This window comes from Myotis lucifugus, unplaced genomic scaffold (genome assembly GCF_000147115.1).
Source record: "Myotis lucifugus unplaced genomic scaffold, Myoluc2.0 scaffold_92, whole genome shotgun sequence".
Lineage (NCBI taxonomy): Eukaryota > Metazoa > Chordata > Mammalia > Chiroptera > Vespertilionidae > Myotis > Myotis lucifugus.
Window position 1 is genome coordinate 3,107,338 of NW_005871140.1, and position 17,322 is coordinate 3,124,659.

Consider the following 17,322-nt stretch of genomic DNA (forward strand, 5'->3'; position numbering starts at 1 on the left):
TAATAATAATAAGTATTAAATTATACTTATTTAAAATAAGAGCTGAATTATCTTAATTATAATAAGAGCTGAAGACTTGATATAAAGTTAAAATTCAGTCAAGGCAGTTCTGCCAGGTACTATTTTCAGTATGCTGTTTGGTATTGATTTAACCTGGAACAGGAATAGAGCTGAAAAAATTTGCTGGAGGGGATGGTTGAAATTCCATTCATTCTTTCATTCAATATTTCTAAAACTATTCAGAGAACAAATAAGAAATGTATATAATTTATAATATAAGAGAGAAGGTACAGTCACATGTTACATGACCAGGCAATTATACTAACGTGATGAGGACTGTCAGAGGAGAAGTTCAGAGTGTGGTAAGCCACATTACCCCTAATTTGGAAAGAAATAACAAGTGAGCTGAAAAGTCTAGAATGAGTAGGAGCAATCCAAGGGGACAGGAGAGAAAAAAGTTTGAGGCAGAGGGGACTGAATTGTGCAAAAAGCTCAGAGTCAAAAGAAAACACATGGTACGACTGGGAAATGAAAAAAAAAAAAAGCCCAAATTGGTGGGGTGGAGTGGAATTGTCAAGGAAAGAGAGTAGTTTGCAGAGAACCAGACCATGAAGGGTCCCATTAAAGAGTTTCAACTTTGTCCTAACATAATGGGAGCTTTGAAATGGGGAGTTTTATGCCTGACGACCATGACACCTTTGCATTTTTGCATGATCACTCCAGCTCAAGAATATTACCATAATGCGTAGAATGGACACTACTGTCAAAACTGGAGGCAGGGTCCAGCTAGTGTGACTCAGTGGTTGAATGAACCACTGAAGTCATTCAGGAGGTCATGGTTTGATTCCCAGACAGGGCACATACCTGGGCTAGGAGCCTGATCCCCAGTAAGGTGTGCAGGAGGCAGCTGATCAATGATTCTCTCTCGTCATTGATATTTCTATCTCTTTCTTCCTCTTCAGAATCAATAATAATAATAATAATAATAATAATAATAAAAAATACTGGAGGCAGGAGACCAGTTAGAAAATTGTTCTAGTAATCCAAAGAATAGGTCACAGTAGCTTTAACTTGGGTAATGCTAGTGGGAATTCAGACTGTTAGAATTCATTTGAGATCAACTTAATAGCTTCAAAGCAACAAGGCTTACTGATATTCTCTTGGAGAAAGTGAGAGAGAGAGATGCCTAGAATGACTCCCAGATTTCTGAGATGAAACACCGGGGTGGATGGTGGGAGTGTCCACTGTTTAAAAAAATGATGAAGGAGGCCGCTGGTGTGGGGGTGATATGATAACTTTAGTTTTGGACATACCCATGGGACATTCAAGTGAAAATGTCTAGCAGAAGTAATAGATTCTTTTCACTTAGACCCAACAATTCTTTTTGTAAGAATGGAATAATAATCATTGAATGCAGAGTTCTGTTTAGTACACTTAGGACTAGTTGTGGTGTTGATTGAAATAAGATTCACATGCTTTTAACACCAGACAGTGTGCATACTCAGGAGTTGAAATCCTGCTATGGCAGTCACAGAGCCTGAAATGTTTTCCTTCCCAGGCTAAACCCCATAATGCACTGTTTCTCCCCAAAGAACCATTTGGTATCTGAAGTGCTGGGTCAAGAACCTAAAATTCTGTGACAAAAACATGTGGAAGATCAATTGCGAATTGATCACTTTGTCTATGGATAGCATATCTTAGGCTGCATGACAAGAGGGAGCTGTTCTGAGATACTGACAATGATCTTTGAAGAATTTAGTACTTCCTTCCTCACATTATTTAAAAACTTCTTCCAAAGCAACACCTAAGGAATGACAGCAACTTTGTTCAAAGATTAATTCCTAAGCCCATAAAATGTCAGTGCAGGAATTGTTTCACAACAATAGGGTGTTTATATGATCCAGACAACTGCCTAAATTTTTAAATGTATATATAAATCATGTGATATTTATTTTAATATAAAATTTAAAAATATATAATCAGTACTAAAAATATATATTATTAGGTTTTAGACTAGCTCAAGTGACTTTGGTAACACTATATGTATACATATATAACTCAGTTAAACATCTGGTATCTAATGGTAAAAAGACTATTTAGAATTAAACATGATGATACTTGATTTAATTCATACTGACCTTTTAACTGTCTCATTTTGTGTTTCATGGTGTCTAAGTCAGCCAAAATTTTGTCCTTTTTTTGCCAGTTCTGTTTTTCTAATTTTTTTGCTTTCTGCAAAGCTAGAGTAATAAAATACAAGATATTTTATTTTGCATTCTTTTACCAACAGTAATTTATCATGCAAGCCAATAATTTATAAAGAACTTTCTGCTCCAAGAAATAGATTCAATTAGAAAGAAGTAATTAAAAGGTAAGGGTCATTAAAAGAAACCTCATTTGAAAGATGACAGGGCTTAAGGCATTTCTTTATGGAATGCAGGGTGAGAAAGAGAAGAACAGTGCTGTTTTATTATATAGATTTACCATATGCAATAGCCATATTTCATTTTCCACTTCCACAAACTATTTGGAGGTGATGAAAGCCTGGCTTGGAACCACTCATTTTTTAAACATCCACCTACTGCCTAAAGGGTGCAATTCTTAAAAATGAAAATGTGCAGACAGGTCGTCTTCAGTGTGAATTAAACTCATTTGTTATTTTCTAATGTACACCATTATTCTCAGTCTTCACAGACCAAGGATCTCTTTATCAACTAAATTAGACATTTTTCCATGCAGCATATTCCATTCCATTAAGAAAAAACAGGCAATTGTGCAAATATAGGACTATAGCTATCCTTGTGCACATGTTAATTGATAGATCTCCGTTCTTTGCATAAATGTGATGTTATGCTGACATTATACACATTTAATTCATTTTCTTATAAATTTATTTATCCTTTCCTTCATGCACTTACTTGGAAGAAAGCAAAAACAAAAAAAACCCCTTACCATTGGGAGATAAAAATGGTTCCCCACAAGATACCCAGATGGCAATCGGGCTTCTGTGAAGGAGGGTGAACAAAGACTCATCTATACCATCCAAACCATCGGATGTCACAGATGTTGGAAATAACTTGTTTTTCACTTTCAGTCTTGGGTTTTCTGGGAAACAAATGACATTTTACCATTGTTCAATGAATAATGAGTAAATCTGCTTACTGAATTAATTTGTTTATTCAAAATATTTCATTTTTCATTAATGACTTGATTTAAGTGGGCAATACCAAAACTGATGCTAATATATAAATTTGATCAGAACTTCACAGAAGCCAAATAGTTTATACTCATCTGATTATAACTATGCATTTTGATTCCTACTTCTGAAGGGAATTTGAGGTGGCTTACCAACACATTTACTCTGAAAAGGGATAACACAAAGAGATTGAAAAACCAAGGAAGGGGGGAAAGGAGTATAGGAATAGACTAAAGCCAGAGATAATTACTGTAGTGTCCTCATCTTATAAACAAATAATAATGTCTATCTCACTTTACTGTTGGAAAGATTAAAAGAAAAAAAAAGTAAAGTATATAGAATAGTGTTTGGTCTATTTAATTGGGCAAGCATCCAAAAAACTCCAATATTTTTATTCTTAAATGTACATGAATACACACTGTTTTTATTTGCTAGAGGTAAAGCACAATTTAGGCTCTGAGCATCCTAGTGGTCAAAGCAAAATGGAAAACACAATTTCAAGATTTGTAAAGCCCACAAAAAGAAAGAAATTCTTCAGAAGATGTACATCTCCTGGTCCTGAGGTCTGAGAGAAGCAATTCCATGGTTTTTAATACAGAAGTTACTTGTGATATAGCAAACAATATCCTACAATAGAAATTAACATAAATTGAGAATCTAATATGTGCTGGGCATTTTACTAAGACATCTACATACATCTTCTCATGTAATATTCAAAATGATGCTCTGAGGTAGGTTCCTGCCTATTTTACAGAAAAGGTTACTGAGATTTAGTCACATAACTAGGTGGGGGCAGAGACAGGATTAGAATCTAGGCCATCCGCCCCCAGAGCCTATGCCTTTAACCACTGCCTCTATTGTAAGCATGATGCTGAGTTTCTGACAGATGCCTATTTCTCTCAAGTTCTTAAATTCAAACTGATGGCATAACACCAAACCACAATTCAACTCAGGAGGAAGCTGCTAATGGGCCTGCCTGATTCAAGGATAACCTTTAGAATACAAAGGGGAAGGGATGGCCATGCCCTTTTGGTAGTCCTGCATGAAAACCAGGTTTTAAATAAAAAGAGTGAGAGTATCATCTTCCAGAACATGGAAATCAAATATTCCATATGCTAAAAAAGGCAGAAATATACACTTTAGTGATCAGCTAAGCATTAACTCATTAGAAAACAAAACCATATCATTGTGAAATAATAGAAACTATATAGTAGTATATTGGTCTCTATCCTTGGTTCTTGGCACACAGCTCCTGAAATTCTTCTGATTTTCTAAGTGATAAAAGCACTAGGGACATCTTCTGTTCTAATGTTTAGTCTTTGACCCAGGTTCCTGGCACAGCTCCTAAGTCCTTTGGAATTTCCTGGGTGATGGCAGTGTCTTTTGCTCTGAGATGACTCTTGGTGGGCTCCCAGATGGAGCTGGTCACCAGAAAGACCAAGCCATGATTACAAAGATGTAAACAGATAATTATAATCAACTAGAGGCCCAGTGCATGAATTTGTGCATAGGTGGCATCCCTCTACCTGGCCGGTGGTTGGGGCTGATCGGGGCCCATCTTGCCCAGTCCCGATCGGGCCAATCAGGGCCAGGCATTGGGGCCGATTGGGGCTGGCCGGCAGGGGGAGGGACCACGGGAGGTTGGCTGTGGGAGTGCACTGACCACCAGGGGGCAGCTCCTGCATTGAGCATCTTCCCCCTGGTGGTTAGTGCACGTCATAGCTACCGGCCAGTCATCCGGTCATCCGGTTGTCCAGTGGTCTGGTCCTAAAGGTCACTTAGGCTTTTATATATACAGATATGCTAGGAGCTGCAATAGAGGCACATTTTCTGGACCTTCTGAGAGTTTATAGGAGCAGTGGAGATGGGCAGGGGCAAGCAAAAGAACTTGGAAGGCAGAAGGTAAGGACACCTTTGCTTCAAATCTTAGGAAGAAATTTGCATTGATCCAGCCCCACTCTCTTGAGTGGTCTCCAATTGGTTTGGGTTCTGAATTTAAGAACAAAAGCTGCTCAAGTTGCATAAAGTAGCTAAGCTGTCAAACACATTTTATAAATTCCAGGCAATTTATTTATTGTTTTAGTGATAGAGTGAAAGAATCAAAATTTACTCTTTTTTTTACCAAACATAGCAGAATCAGCTCAGTCTTGTAGAATGTAACCAACCATACGTTTAATAGTTGTCTCCTTTGTTCCAATGGGGGCTGCCTCTTTCTTTTGTTCTTCAGGGTCTCTGTGGATAAATGATTTATCTAGAGCCCATAAAACCAGTTCATGCAGGGAAAGGATTGTGGTTCCATCTTTAGTATATACTTTGGAGGCTGCTCGGGCAAGACCAAGCTGTTCCGTGCATTCTGTAAGAAGCTAGATAACATGGACTGTAAGTGATGGGGGTAGAAACAGAATGTTGGAGAACCAGCTAGAATTGTAAGAAATATTAATCATGCTTTGTTAACTATGATTGTTTTGTACTGATTAAAGAAGGCACATTCTAACCTGGCTGGCAGTTACACACCTGGAAATGCAGCCCATCTTCCCCATTTGGAGCTGCCTAATATCATGGAAAGATTAACAAATTCATTGCAGAAACCAGAATCACCAGAATCGCCAGCTCTTAGAAGACCCCAGCCCTTTTGCATACCTGTGGGCCTTTGCAAATCTCCAGCCTGCTTATCTGTTAACTGCCCATTTGGCATAACTTTTGGCTATTTCCCCATTTAATTTTTGTCCCTTTACCCAATATAAGCAGCTGGCTTATGGTGGGGTGCAGAGCAGATTTTTGTGGATGACCTGCTGCTCTCCCATACTGCCGGCAGTATTAGAATAAATGCTCATAATGATTCAACCCTGTCTCTGCTTAATTGGCTCAAGTAGTGACAGGCAGCATGGACCCATAGTTTGTCCAGTTACATAAGGAACTGAGAGGAAACAGTGACAGAACTGGGAATGATCATGAAGAGCTTGTTATCTTAGAAATCAAAGAAAATCCTTTAATTTGAGAAAATAGAAAGCTGAATAACTGCCTATTTGATCTTTGATTAGAGACACTTTTTGATATTAGATTGTTCTACTTAATTTCATATGGCATGAGTCCAATTTAGCTGTGAAAAGTCATAGCTCCAAAAATTTAAAATGGTAGCTGATGTGTTTCCTTAGAGTATTTCCTTAAAAAATGTTTAACCTAAAAATCCACTTTTAATTTTGTTGCTTTATAAGGTATGATATTGCTATAGTCATCTTGACAAACTGTTTAAAATAAATGAGTAGTTGACTTTTAAACCAAAAGCTGACGCATATTATTACTTCCACTTTGCAGATGGGAAAACAGGCTAAAAGAATAATTTTGCCAAAGATCACAAAAGCCAGCTGTGGGTCCCAGGATGAATCCTGGAGTTGCAAACTTTTGTACGTGGCTTATTTCATTGAACAACAATACCTTAGTTTAAAAATTCTATTTGTATTCAACCAAAGAGGTGAGTTAACAAGGGTGTGTATGTGTGAGTGTTTGCAAGGAAGTCTCCAGGATAACTTTATGTCATATATAACATTACTTGTAAATTATGTCATTAAGGGTATTGACAAAATCATCCCCAAACAGGACAAAACTGGGTGTAGCCTTTGGGGCTCTATTCCTTTTCTGTTGACTACAGGGGACAACTGCTAAGACAGAAACCACACATGCCCTGTCAGCATAACCCCGGCTTCTTCAATTTGAAAATCAGATGAATCAAATTATTTATAAACAAATAAGTGCTCGGATTCTGCAGTGATAAAGGAGGTGGCATCTTCTAAAATATGCAGATGACATACAACTTGAAGTTGGAATGGGAAGGAAGGCAGAGAAGGTGCTGTGTCTATCACAAAAATGAAGAAAATCTGGTAGCTTTGTTTTCCCTTTGCTTTTATGTATCATTGCTCTGGACCCAATCTAAAAACCATCTTCTGCTTTCTCATTTTCCTAAGAAATACAATCAAAAAGAAAATCTTTACGAAAACAGAGATCTTGATCTTATCAGCATAAATTGGTGAAACTGGCCAGGGACATTTATCACTCAATTCCACTGCTGTTTTCTTGTCAGAAGAATCACCATTATCATTACTTCCGAGGATGCAAGCAGTTAAGTGAGAGCCACTTACCATGGGGAATGTTTCAGCCACAATTAACTTCCCATTTCGATATCCATCTCCATTTTTGTATGCAATTATTTTCACCGGCTTCTGGAGCGCAGCTGCCGTACCAACAGGAGCTACAACTTGTGTGCAGGTCTTCATCCGTAAAGATAATAGATGTTCTTCATAATGACTTAGAGTTTTTTCAGCCTCATAAGAAGATAAGTCAACCTGATTAAAAAAAAAATCATAGGTCTACTCAAGCTTTTTTTTTTCTTCACAGTTTTGTCATTCAGGTATACTTCAGTCTCTCAATTTGATAAATATGTGCATGTACATATGTGTGGCATCTACATTTTGAAATGCTCACTCCACATGCTACCACTATTGGATGCTGTGGTGGGATGGATATCAGGTCAGAACTCATTCTCTTCCCAGCCTGCTGCTGAGTCTTGGGTGAGGTTGGGGCTCTGGCTGTGTTCCTAGCCTCCTCCTGTTTTCTACTTTCCTTCTCTTATGACAGCAGATGGGGAAGGAAGCCAGGGCCAGAGAGAGCTTGGGGTTGAAGTAAGGGGACACTCACAGTACACATGTTCTCTTAATCTTTAGCGTTAGGATGATGCCCTCTTCTGGTGGCAGATACTGATGAACGAGGAGGGGATGAGCATGGCCTTCACCACACGGTAACGAGGGTATGAACACCACACTTCACCTTTCCCTGTCCAGCCCTGCACAGGATGCTGCCCCATGGGAAAAGCCCAGTCTGAGATGATGGGACACTGGGCGGGCTTTCCAATCAGCTCACTGCCACCTCCTAACCCGTGGTCGGCAAACTGCGGCTCTCGAGCCACATGCGGCTCTTTGGCCCCTTGAATGTGGCTCTTCCTAAGCCTTAGGAGTACCCTAATTAAGTTAATAACAATGTACCTACCTATATAGTTTAAGTTTAAAAGATGTGGCTCTCAAAAGAAATTTCAATCGTTGAACTGTTAATATTTGGCTCTGTTGACTAATGAGTTTGCCGACCACTGTCCTAAACACTCTCCCTCAAGCAGAGGCCAATGACTTCCCCAGAGGACTGACTTCCTTTCTCCTTCAGAGTTATTGTTTCAGCTGATGTGTATGTAACTGTTACTATCCCCTTCTCATCCCCTCCCCACAATGTGTATCGGGTTTAGGGAGGGGAGAGGAGAGTGATCTGGGAACGGGCAGCAAGCCCTGATGAGCACACCAGGCCCAAAGGTTGCCCACCTCTTAGGAATGACTCCTTTTTATACAGCGGGGTAAGTTCCCCTTAGCTCTTCTCATGTCTAAACTTGAAAGAAAGGCTCTTTTAAATGGTGCCATTTTAAATTAAGATCACAGGAAAGTGGCAGAGGTTTTTCTCTCCATAAGCTATAAATAATATTAGACATGGGTGCGTGAATGCAGGCCCCCAACCTGAAGAGTCATTGACAACGACATATCAAATTCTCCCCGAAATGCTGCATCTTGTAAAAAGGACTTTACCCCGTGGATATAGGCAAAAAAGCTGCTCCACTAAGTGAAGATTCGCAGTGATTTCCTCATCTAAAAGCAACACAGAGAGCAGTGGAAGGTGTCAGTAGATGATTAAAGCCGCAGAAGTGCCCAATTAACTTCAAAGAGTGTATCGAACTATTAATAGACAATGTATTTTAAATTACAATGGGAAAAAGAAAATCAATGCAGGTGAAATGGTAAAGGTGCATCAGAGGAAGATGAATTGGACGCTTGGAGATGAACTTGAGTCCAAGGCAGATAATGAGTGCATCAAAGTTTCTAAAGTGATGCCATGTAGGTATTAGCAGAGCTCAGATCCTTACACACCTCGGCCACATGGATGGTCTTGAAAGGCCCTCGTGAGAAGGGCCTCTGGGTCTTGGAGCCTGAGGCACAGACGAATGGCAGCCCTGCAGGCAGCTGCTTCAGTCCTTTCTCTGCTCTCAGGGATCGTCCACAGGCCAGGCACAGCGTCATTTTTTTCTTTCCAGAAGGTGAGAGAGAATAGTATCCCTAAAAAGAGGGACAAAGGTGCTTTTATATAGAAACACCTAAACTATAGCAGCATTTTTGAAGAACACTTTACAAATAAAGCATTTTTATAATTCTTGAATGAAATCACAACATGAATGCATTATTTTGCTCACTAATAAACATATATTTTTAAAAGAGAACATATTTCCAAACTCCGTTGACTAAAAATGCTTAGAGACAATAACAATTCAACATAATGTGTATAACTTTTGCCCAGAATCAGAGTTTCTTGGAGGAATGGCTACTTCCATATTTGGGGCAAGAAATACACAAAATGAGCAAGGGATATCATGTGGTGCCCAGAAAGAAAAATCATCATGGAATCGTGTCAAAAACACACAGGAGCCAACATAAAGAGTCTCCACAGGCCCAAAGTGGGACAATTTAAAAGCAACAAAAAGAATGATAACCAAAACACAGAATATGTTTGAATATGTAAAAATCCTATGAGTTCATAATGATGCTAAAAACGACAACAAAAAACCCTAACAAACAACAAAACCACAACTTATTGGAGTAAGGGAGCACCTGTGGAGTAAACGAGCACCAATTTATACATCTGATATTTGGCCATTAGAAAATGTGGCTGATTATTTGCAATGATGGCCACAATAAAACTATCTGGACTCAAACCAACCAACCATAAGAAGAATTTTGCAGGAGAACCTGGGAAATATAATTAAGAACAGGGCATTTGAGGAATTATTGTTAATTTTGTTAGATGTGATAATGGCATAATGATTATGTAAGAAAATGTTCAAATTTTTCAGAGGTGCATGCTTACGTTTGAGGTGAAGTGATATCATGTCTGGGGGGTTGTAAATGTTTCTAAACCCTGATAAGAGTTGAATTTTGATGAGAGGTACCTGAGAATTCATTGTACTAATCTCTCAACTTTGAATATGCATGAAAATTTCCATGATAATATTTTAAAGTACCTTCACATAGACTCTCTAATTGGCTTTGTTCTTCACAAGGCTGAAAGTTACATACAGTCAGAGTTAGTACCACCAGACTCAATGTACTAGTACACAAGATAAAATGAAAGTTCAGAGAGGAAGAGGATACCCAAGTAGCACATGGCAGAGATGAGATATAAAACTGTGACATCTGATTCCAAGCTCTTGGCTGTTCTGCCTTTTCCATTCTGTTCAACCACTCCTTTAAGTACATAGAGCTATCTCAATTCAAAGTCAACATTGACATCATACTTTCAAAGATGTCACTCTCAAATTTCACTATGAATTTCTCTATCAGCACATCTGATTTCCATTTTTCTACAAGTTACTGGAAAGCAGAAAATTAAATATCCCCTCTCGGGTGGAACTGAATGAATATTACATACAGAAAGAATCATTTAGATAGAAAAGCATGGTGTTCATGATGAATTGTGTGCCAATTCACTCATTAGCAAGGATCTATAATAATAAAAGGGTAATATGCTAATTAGACCAGATGTCCTTCCGGACAACCTTCGGGATGAAGTTGGGACTGCGAGGGTCCCAGGTGCCAGAGGAAAGCTGGTGCCGGCAGCTGGGGGAAGGAAGGCCTACTCTTGCACGAATTTTGTGCATCGGGCCTCTAGTATTTCTATAAAGCGAAACTTCTCACCCAATATTTTGTTATCCTGAGGAAATAAAGAAAAAAAAAGCTTGATTATTTATTTTCCACTTTTTAAAGTAATGAATTGTTTTCATAGCATCATTTAGTTGTGACCAATGAGTTGTTGCTGCTGTCACTTAATATCAGTATGGATTTAAATATATCTGATGTATGTCAATCCACTGCACTAATTAGCATATTAATGCTTAAATGGTTCATCTTTGGATAGTGGGGGCCTTTCCAAGTTGACTTGTTTCATTTTAAGACAGCTTTACTAGTCTGACAGTGTATCTGCTAACAGGTATGAGTTCACAGACAAAATAGAAAGAGGTACAGGGGACAGCACAGTCAAAACCAGAGAGATGCAAAATCGCATGGTACTCCTGGACATCTCTCATTCAGTGGAGCTAGAGAATGATAAGTGAGGAAGGAGCAGCAGGCCCTAGCTGGTTTTGCTCAGTGGACAGAGTGTCAGCCTGCGGACTCAAGGGTCCCGGGTTTGATGCCAGTCAGGGCACATGCCTGGGTTGCTGTCTTGATCCCCAGTAGGAGGTATGCAGGAGGTAGCTGGTCAATGATTCTTTCTCATCATTGATGTGTCTATCTCTCCCTCTCCCTTCCTCTCTGAAATCAATAAAAATATATTATTTTTAAAAAGCAGCAGCAGCAGTTTAGAGACATCTAAGAAGCAGAGTAAAGAGGGTCTTGGAGGGTCTTATAGGTGCTTTATGAGATTTCAGGTATGCCAATGGTCAGCAACAACATCAAGGCAGCTTGACTCACTGACCCACAATATCTTAGATATTTGTAAAGCACAGTGCAAGTAATTCCTTACTAATAAAAATTAAAGGACCAAACTTGATAAATTATTTTCTTTACAAATTAGAATGTATTGAATGCGTAGGCCTATGCTTGGTATAGTGTAATATAGTTAAAGTCACTTACACTCATTTGCATGTTAGGATGCTTTATGGAGTAGAGTGACACCTGGTGTGGCAGGCATACCTGTGAAGGGTAGTATGTGTGATTGTCCTCACTCATGTGTGTTCTGGTGAACTGATGATGAACCAAAGATGGTGCTGGTGATAGGGAGCCATCAGAACCATATAAGTAGGGAGTAATATCAATATTCCCTCATTGTTTCCCACCCAGAATCCCTGAGTTTATTTACAAATCAGTGCTCAATTTATGTGAACATAAGTTTTCTATAAAGATAATTTCTGGCTTTATTAAATTACTCCCTCTCCCCGTTTTTATTTATCCTCAGTAGGAAGGAACCACTTACTGGTTGATCAATGTTTTCTTTAACTACAGAGAATGTACAAATTCCAGCATAATTTGCGGCTGTGATTTCCTTATCCAGTGCAGTGCTATGGAAGGCCATAAAAGTTTTCTTATTTTCAATGTAATTCCACTTTTGATTGGAAGTCCCATTGTTATAGGGCTTATATTTCTGGGGGGAAAAAAAGACAAAATCTAGAGTCAAATGGAAGAGTTTATGATTTGGCTATGGCAGCCCTAGTTTTAATTGCATAAATTCAGAAAGTACAGATAATTACTCATTCTGCTATGTAGTTGTAACTATATATTTGATTATTACATAACTACATATCTGATATTTGATTTTTATAAACGTCTATATATATAAAAAGCTAAGCGACCATCTGACCGGTAGCTATGATGCATACTGACCACCTGGAGGCAGACACTCAATGCAGGAGCTGCCGAGCTGCAGTGACTGGGCAGCTGTGGTGACTCGGCAGTGGTGGTTCTCAGATGATGCACCCCAGAACCAGAGAGGAAGGAAACCGATTCTGAAGTGTGTCACCCGAGAACAGCCCTCTCACAATCTGGGATTCCTCAGGGGGTGTCAGAGAGCCAGTTTCGGCCCAATCCCTGCAGGCCAGGCTGAGGGACCCCTCCTGCTGGAGGGACCCTGCTCACTCTGCAGATGCCCTTTGAACCATGGCACTGTCCCAGGTGCGGCCGGTGGGAAGGGACCGTGGGAGGTTGGCTCCAGGGTGTGTCCAGCCCCACTGGCCACTTTCTAATTAATTTCCTTTCAATGTGCATGAATCTGTGCACTGGGGCACTAGTATATTTATAAATATGCATTCTTTAATTTATAAAAATAGGATCACAAAATATATACAATTTGATAACTGCATTAGGTTTGTTTTGTTTGTTTGTTTGTTTTTGTTTTTACTTAACAATATTCCAGGAATCTTTTTTTAACATTTTTTAAGGGTATATATACTATTTGCTTTTAGGGATATTGTATTTTACCACCTTCTAAAAATTAAACATGTAAATTCTCAAGTTTTCCTTACTGTAAGCAAAAAAAGCAATGAAGAATTATACAGATAAATCCTTGTGTAAATCTAAAACTTCTTTAGAACAAACTTCTCAGGTAGAATTGTAAATAAAAGAACACAATCACTTTTAAATACTGAACTTTATCACAGCCAATAATTTCCAGAAAGGTTATTGTAGTTACAAGTCCACCAATAGTATAAGAAATGGCCTGTTTTCCTCACACTCTTGCTAAAACATCTTCAACTTAGTAAATGAAAAGTAATACCTTGCTGATATCTTAATTTACATTTCACTGGTCATCAAGGAGGATTTTTTAAAATGTGAATGCACTCAGCTTTATATGTAATGGAAATAGCATACTTATTCAAATTATATAACTTGGTTCAAGCATAAGTAAAGAAATAAGTTGTTTCCATTTAAGAGAAATTAAACCAGATTAGTTCCAACTAAACATATGACACCTAGAGGAACTTTATAATGAATAACACTTACTTTATCAAGGAGAGATTGATAGTAAAGAGGAAAATAAATGAACCTTAGGAATGGATTTAATAGGTCAGATAACAGGGCATCCCTCAGAGGTATGAAAAATAAAGACTATATTTCAAGGAACAGGGTGGGGGGCTAGTAAGATTAACCTAACATGCCTCATTTTTATTTATTTACTTAAACTTTAATATTTTACCACAAACGGATTGCTTCAAGAAATAAAAATGAAACACCAGCAACAACAACAAAAAATCTTGAAAATTAATACAAATTATCTTGGTATCAAACTCATTTCTTATAAAATGGGAACCTTAAGGGAAACATCCATTTCTATAATTTTATGAAATTGATTAAAGTACTAAATTTGCATCTGCGTGAGGTTTTTATCTTGCTGCCAAAGAGGCACCTGACAGGGAAGAATGTGATGCTATATATACTATGTCTCCTAGAACAAATTTTAAGCCCGTATTTATCATCAGGATAGATGACTTAATTAAGCTTTGATATTCGTCCAGATTGCTTTGTCCCAACTTTGAATTCATTGCTATTAAAAACATGGGATAAAAGAAATGTTACTTGGAGACAATATATTCTGTTCACCAAAAGGAAGGTAAAGATTGTGGAGGATACAGAAAGTAAATTCAGAGCAGGGAGGCTCCTAAACTTTCTCCCCTCCTAACAAGAAAAACACATATTTATTTAGGAGTGTCTTTGATTATAAATAATTAAATGAGGATGACATACAAACATGAACAACAACAACAAAAAAGACCGGCCCAGGTGTTTGCCTAAAACTTAAATGAAGCTAGACTTCTTTGGAGTCTCAAAAAATTGTTTGGCTGCTATAAATATTTATAAAAAGTATGTCAAAAGTGTAATTAGAATTAACACTGTTGAGCTCACATCCTTCAGGAAGAGCCTTCTGACCATGTTCTTTCACTCTAGTTGCCAATGAACTTAAAACATGTGGTGCATCTAGCAGCCACTCCACTGACTGTACCCACCACTGAGACTGCAAGCTATGTGAATGCTGCTGGGACAATTGCTCGTGCTTGCCATTGGAATTGATTTAAGTAGAAAGCATAGCTCCTGACATACAGCAAGCCCACAACCACCATCTGTTGGATTAAACTAAATTAAGAGCTACATGAACATGTTCAATTTGAAATCTAAGCAGACGGTTGTAAATATTTTAGCAATAGCATTCAAGATAGAATTCTGTGACATCCAATTTCTTTCTCCACACCAAGGACGCATGGAGCTTTACTTGCATTTAACTAAATAAAGGGCCATGATTACTCTTTAGCATATATATATATACCTTACCTGAACAATAACTGGATAGCTGCAGACTTCATTCCCCGTCTTGGTCATAGACACAGCCAGCACAAGCTCTGGGTTCCTCACCAGGTGAAAGGTCCTTGGGAAAACAGGATTAGGCACATTACACAGCAGCATGACCAGCTTAGAGCTCCCTCTGTGCCACTTATTGGTGTGTTACTTCTTGTCTCCATAATGGATGTGAATCCTTTAAGCGTTTCTCCCATTTTACTAGTACAGCAGGCACGATGTTAAGGGTTCTCACGGAGAGTGCTGGAAGAGCACTGCAGGAGGAAGGGGCTCCTCTTTCTGGCGGTGTATGGCGTCCCTAATTGGGAGTGGGATATCCAGTGATGCTCTTCCCCAACCAGGTGCCCAGAATGCGTGGTCCCTCGGCACCTTCCCAGCCCTGACCTGGCCTCATGATCGCCTGCTTGAGGCTCTCCTGACACAGATCCTGCACGCTCCAGGCCTTCTGCCACGCCAGCACCCTCACTCCCTTTACATGCCCATGTGCCCGGCAACCAGATACACCCCCATTTATGTTCCAGAGGGCTGCTTGCTGCTTGCCCAGCAGCCAAAGACAAAGTCTGGCCAGGCAAACCAGCACCTTTCTTTGCCAGCCAGTGGGCTGCAACCATACCTTTCCAATGGGTTTTGAACTCCAGCCTTGGGAAGGGGTCCAAGTCCAAGTCTGTCCTTTCTTGCATACTCTCCCTCAGCCTTACAGTATCATATAGAATGGATGTTTGTTTAAATATCCAATAATTACTCTGTTATCATTGCTTAATAATCATTTATGTTAAACTTCTCCTGTTTAAGTCACTGTACGGTTTCTGCCTCCAGATTGTACCCAGACTGCTATTCTCTCCTCCCCCATTTAGTTGCTATGGGAGGCAGTGTATCAGAGTGGGAGCCACAGTGCCTAAGTTTGAGTCCTGGGTCCACCTGTCAGTAGCTCCACAGCTCTGCCTAACAACTCTGCCTCAGTATGCTCATCAGTAAAATGGGGTAATACCTCATCAGATGACTGTGGGAATTAAATGAGTTAATGCATATGAAATGCAATGAATATTGTCTGTTGCATAGTACTTGTATTAGTGACTCTTACTAATGGTTGTGATTTTTTTATAGATTTCCCTCAATTATTTTTTTCTAAAGGAGCTTTCCCTAAAAGTCCAAGATATGTGGTGAATATTTTTATGTGATCTTATTGGAGCTAACTTAAGGTCCCCTCGATTGGAAAACAAAATGAAAATTATTGAGCTAAAACCTTCATTCTTTTCCTTGCATCACTTAAAAGCAAAAATAAGCTGAACATTTTAGGCTCTTGTCTGTATGGAAAGAGCCAATTCTTTTCCTCTGTCAACATAGTTACATTACAGACCAATAGTGGCATTTCTGCTGTGGAAAATACAACTCCTCCTGAACATAAAATTTAATGATGTGGGAGTAGAGAAGGGATCTATTATAAAAGTAATATATTTTTCCTTGCAAGACTGAAAAAATTCCAGATATCTAATTTAAATCTCTGAACATAGAACAATATATCCTCATTGTAAAAATATACAAAACATTGAAGACTATAGTAAAATTATAACACAATTTTAAACATTACTCTGACTTCTACAAGATAATCACCATTAATCTTACAATGTGTTTCCTCCTTCTATTGTTAGTTAATGAAATATCATTTTAAATTCAAAGTGGATATTCAATTTTATCAAATACCTTCTTAGCTTTTATGAAGACGGTGCACATGGCAAGGGAACTGATATTCTATATTGCTCATCTCTGCAGCCTCAGCATGTTGCAGACTTTGCACCTTGCATTCTTATTGGCACTCAACAGTATGTGAATGAATGAATGAATGAATGAGTATATATTTCTGCAGTAACCTATTGAGATGCCAATATTAGTTACCTAGCTATCTCTGTGTTTTGCTGACTAGAATGACTAGAATAGATATAGCAACTTCCCCAGGCTTCAGTGCCCTGCTCAGCCATCATAGAGTTGGTTTTTCTTTTTCCTTTTGAACAATGCAGCTAACTGGTGCTCGCCCACAGCAGGAATGCTTATATTCTGCAGGAAGCCTGAGCTTATAGAACTCTACACAAAACCCCCTGCGTGCCAAAGAGCAAGGTGAGAAATCACTCTGTGTCCTAGCAATATCCAGCACAATACCACTGTCTCTTTCATTAACCCATGCTATGAACACATACAAGTCACTTCATC

General features: G+C 38.8%; 1 protein-coding gene across 1 annotated transcript in view; it reads right to left on the reverse strand.

Moving 5' to 3' along the window:
* Positions 1-17,322, reverse strand: part of LOC102426399 — a 183,442-nt gene that overhangs the window by 14,463 nt on the left and 151,657 nt on the right. The window contains exons 20-26 of the mRNA XM_023756395.1: positions 15,094-15,187; positions 12,248-12,415; positions 9,154-9,339; positions 7,333-7,536; positions 5,367-5,559; positions 2,953-3,105; positions 2,139-2,240 (exon numbers count right to left, since the gene is read on the reverse strand). Of these exons, the coding sequence (XP_023612163.1) occupies positions 2,139-2,240; positions 2,953-3,105; positions 5,367-5,559; positions 7,333-7,536; positions 9,154-9,339; positions 12,248-12,415; positions 15,094-15,187 (1,100 nt within the window). The remainder of the gene's footprint in view (positions 1-2,138; positions 2,241-2,952; positions 3,106-5,366; positions 5,560-7,332; positions 7,537-9,153; positions 9,340-12,247; positions 12,416-15,093; positions 15,188-17,322) is intronic.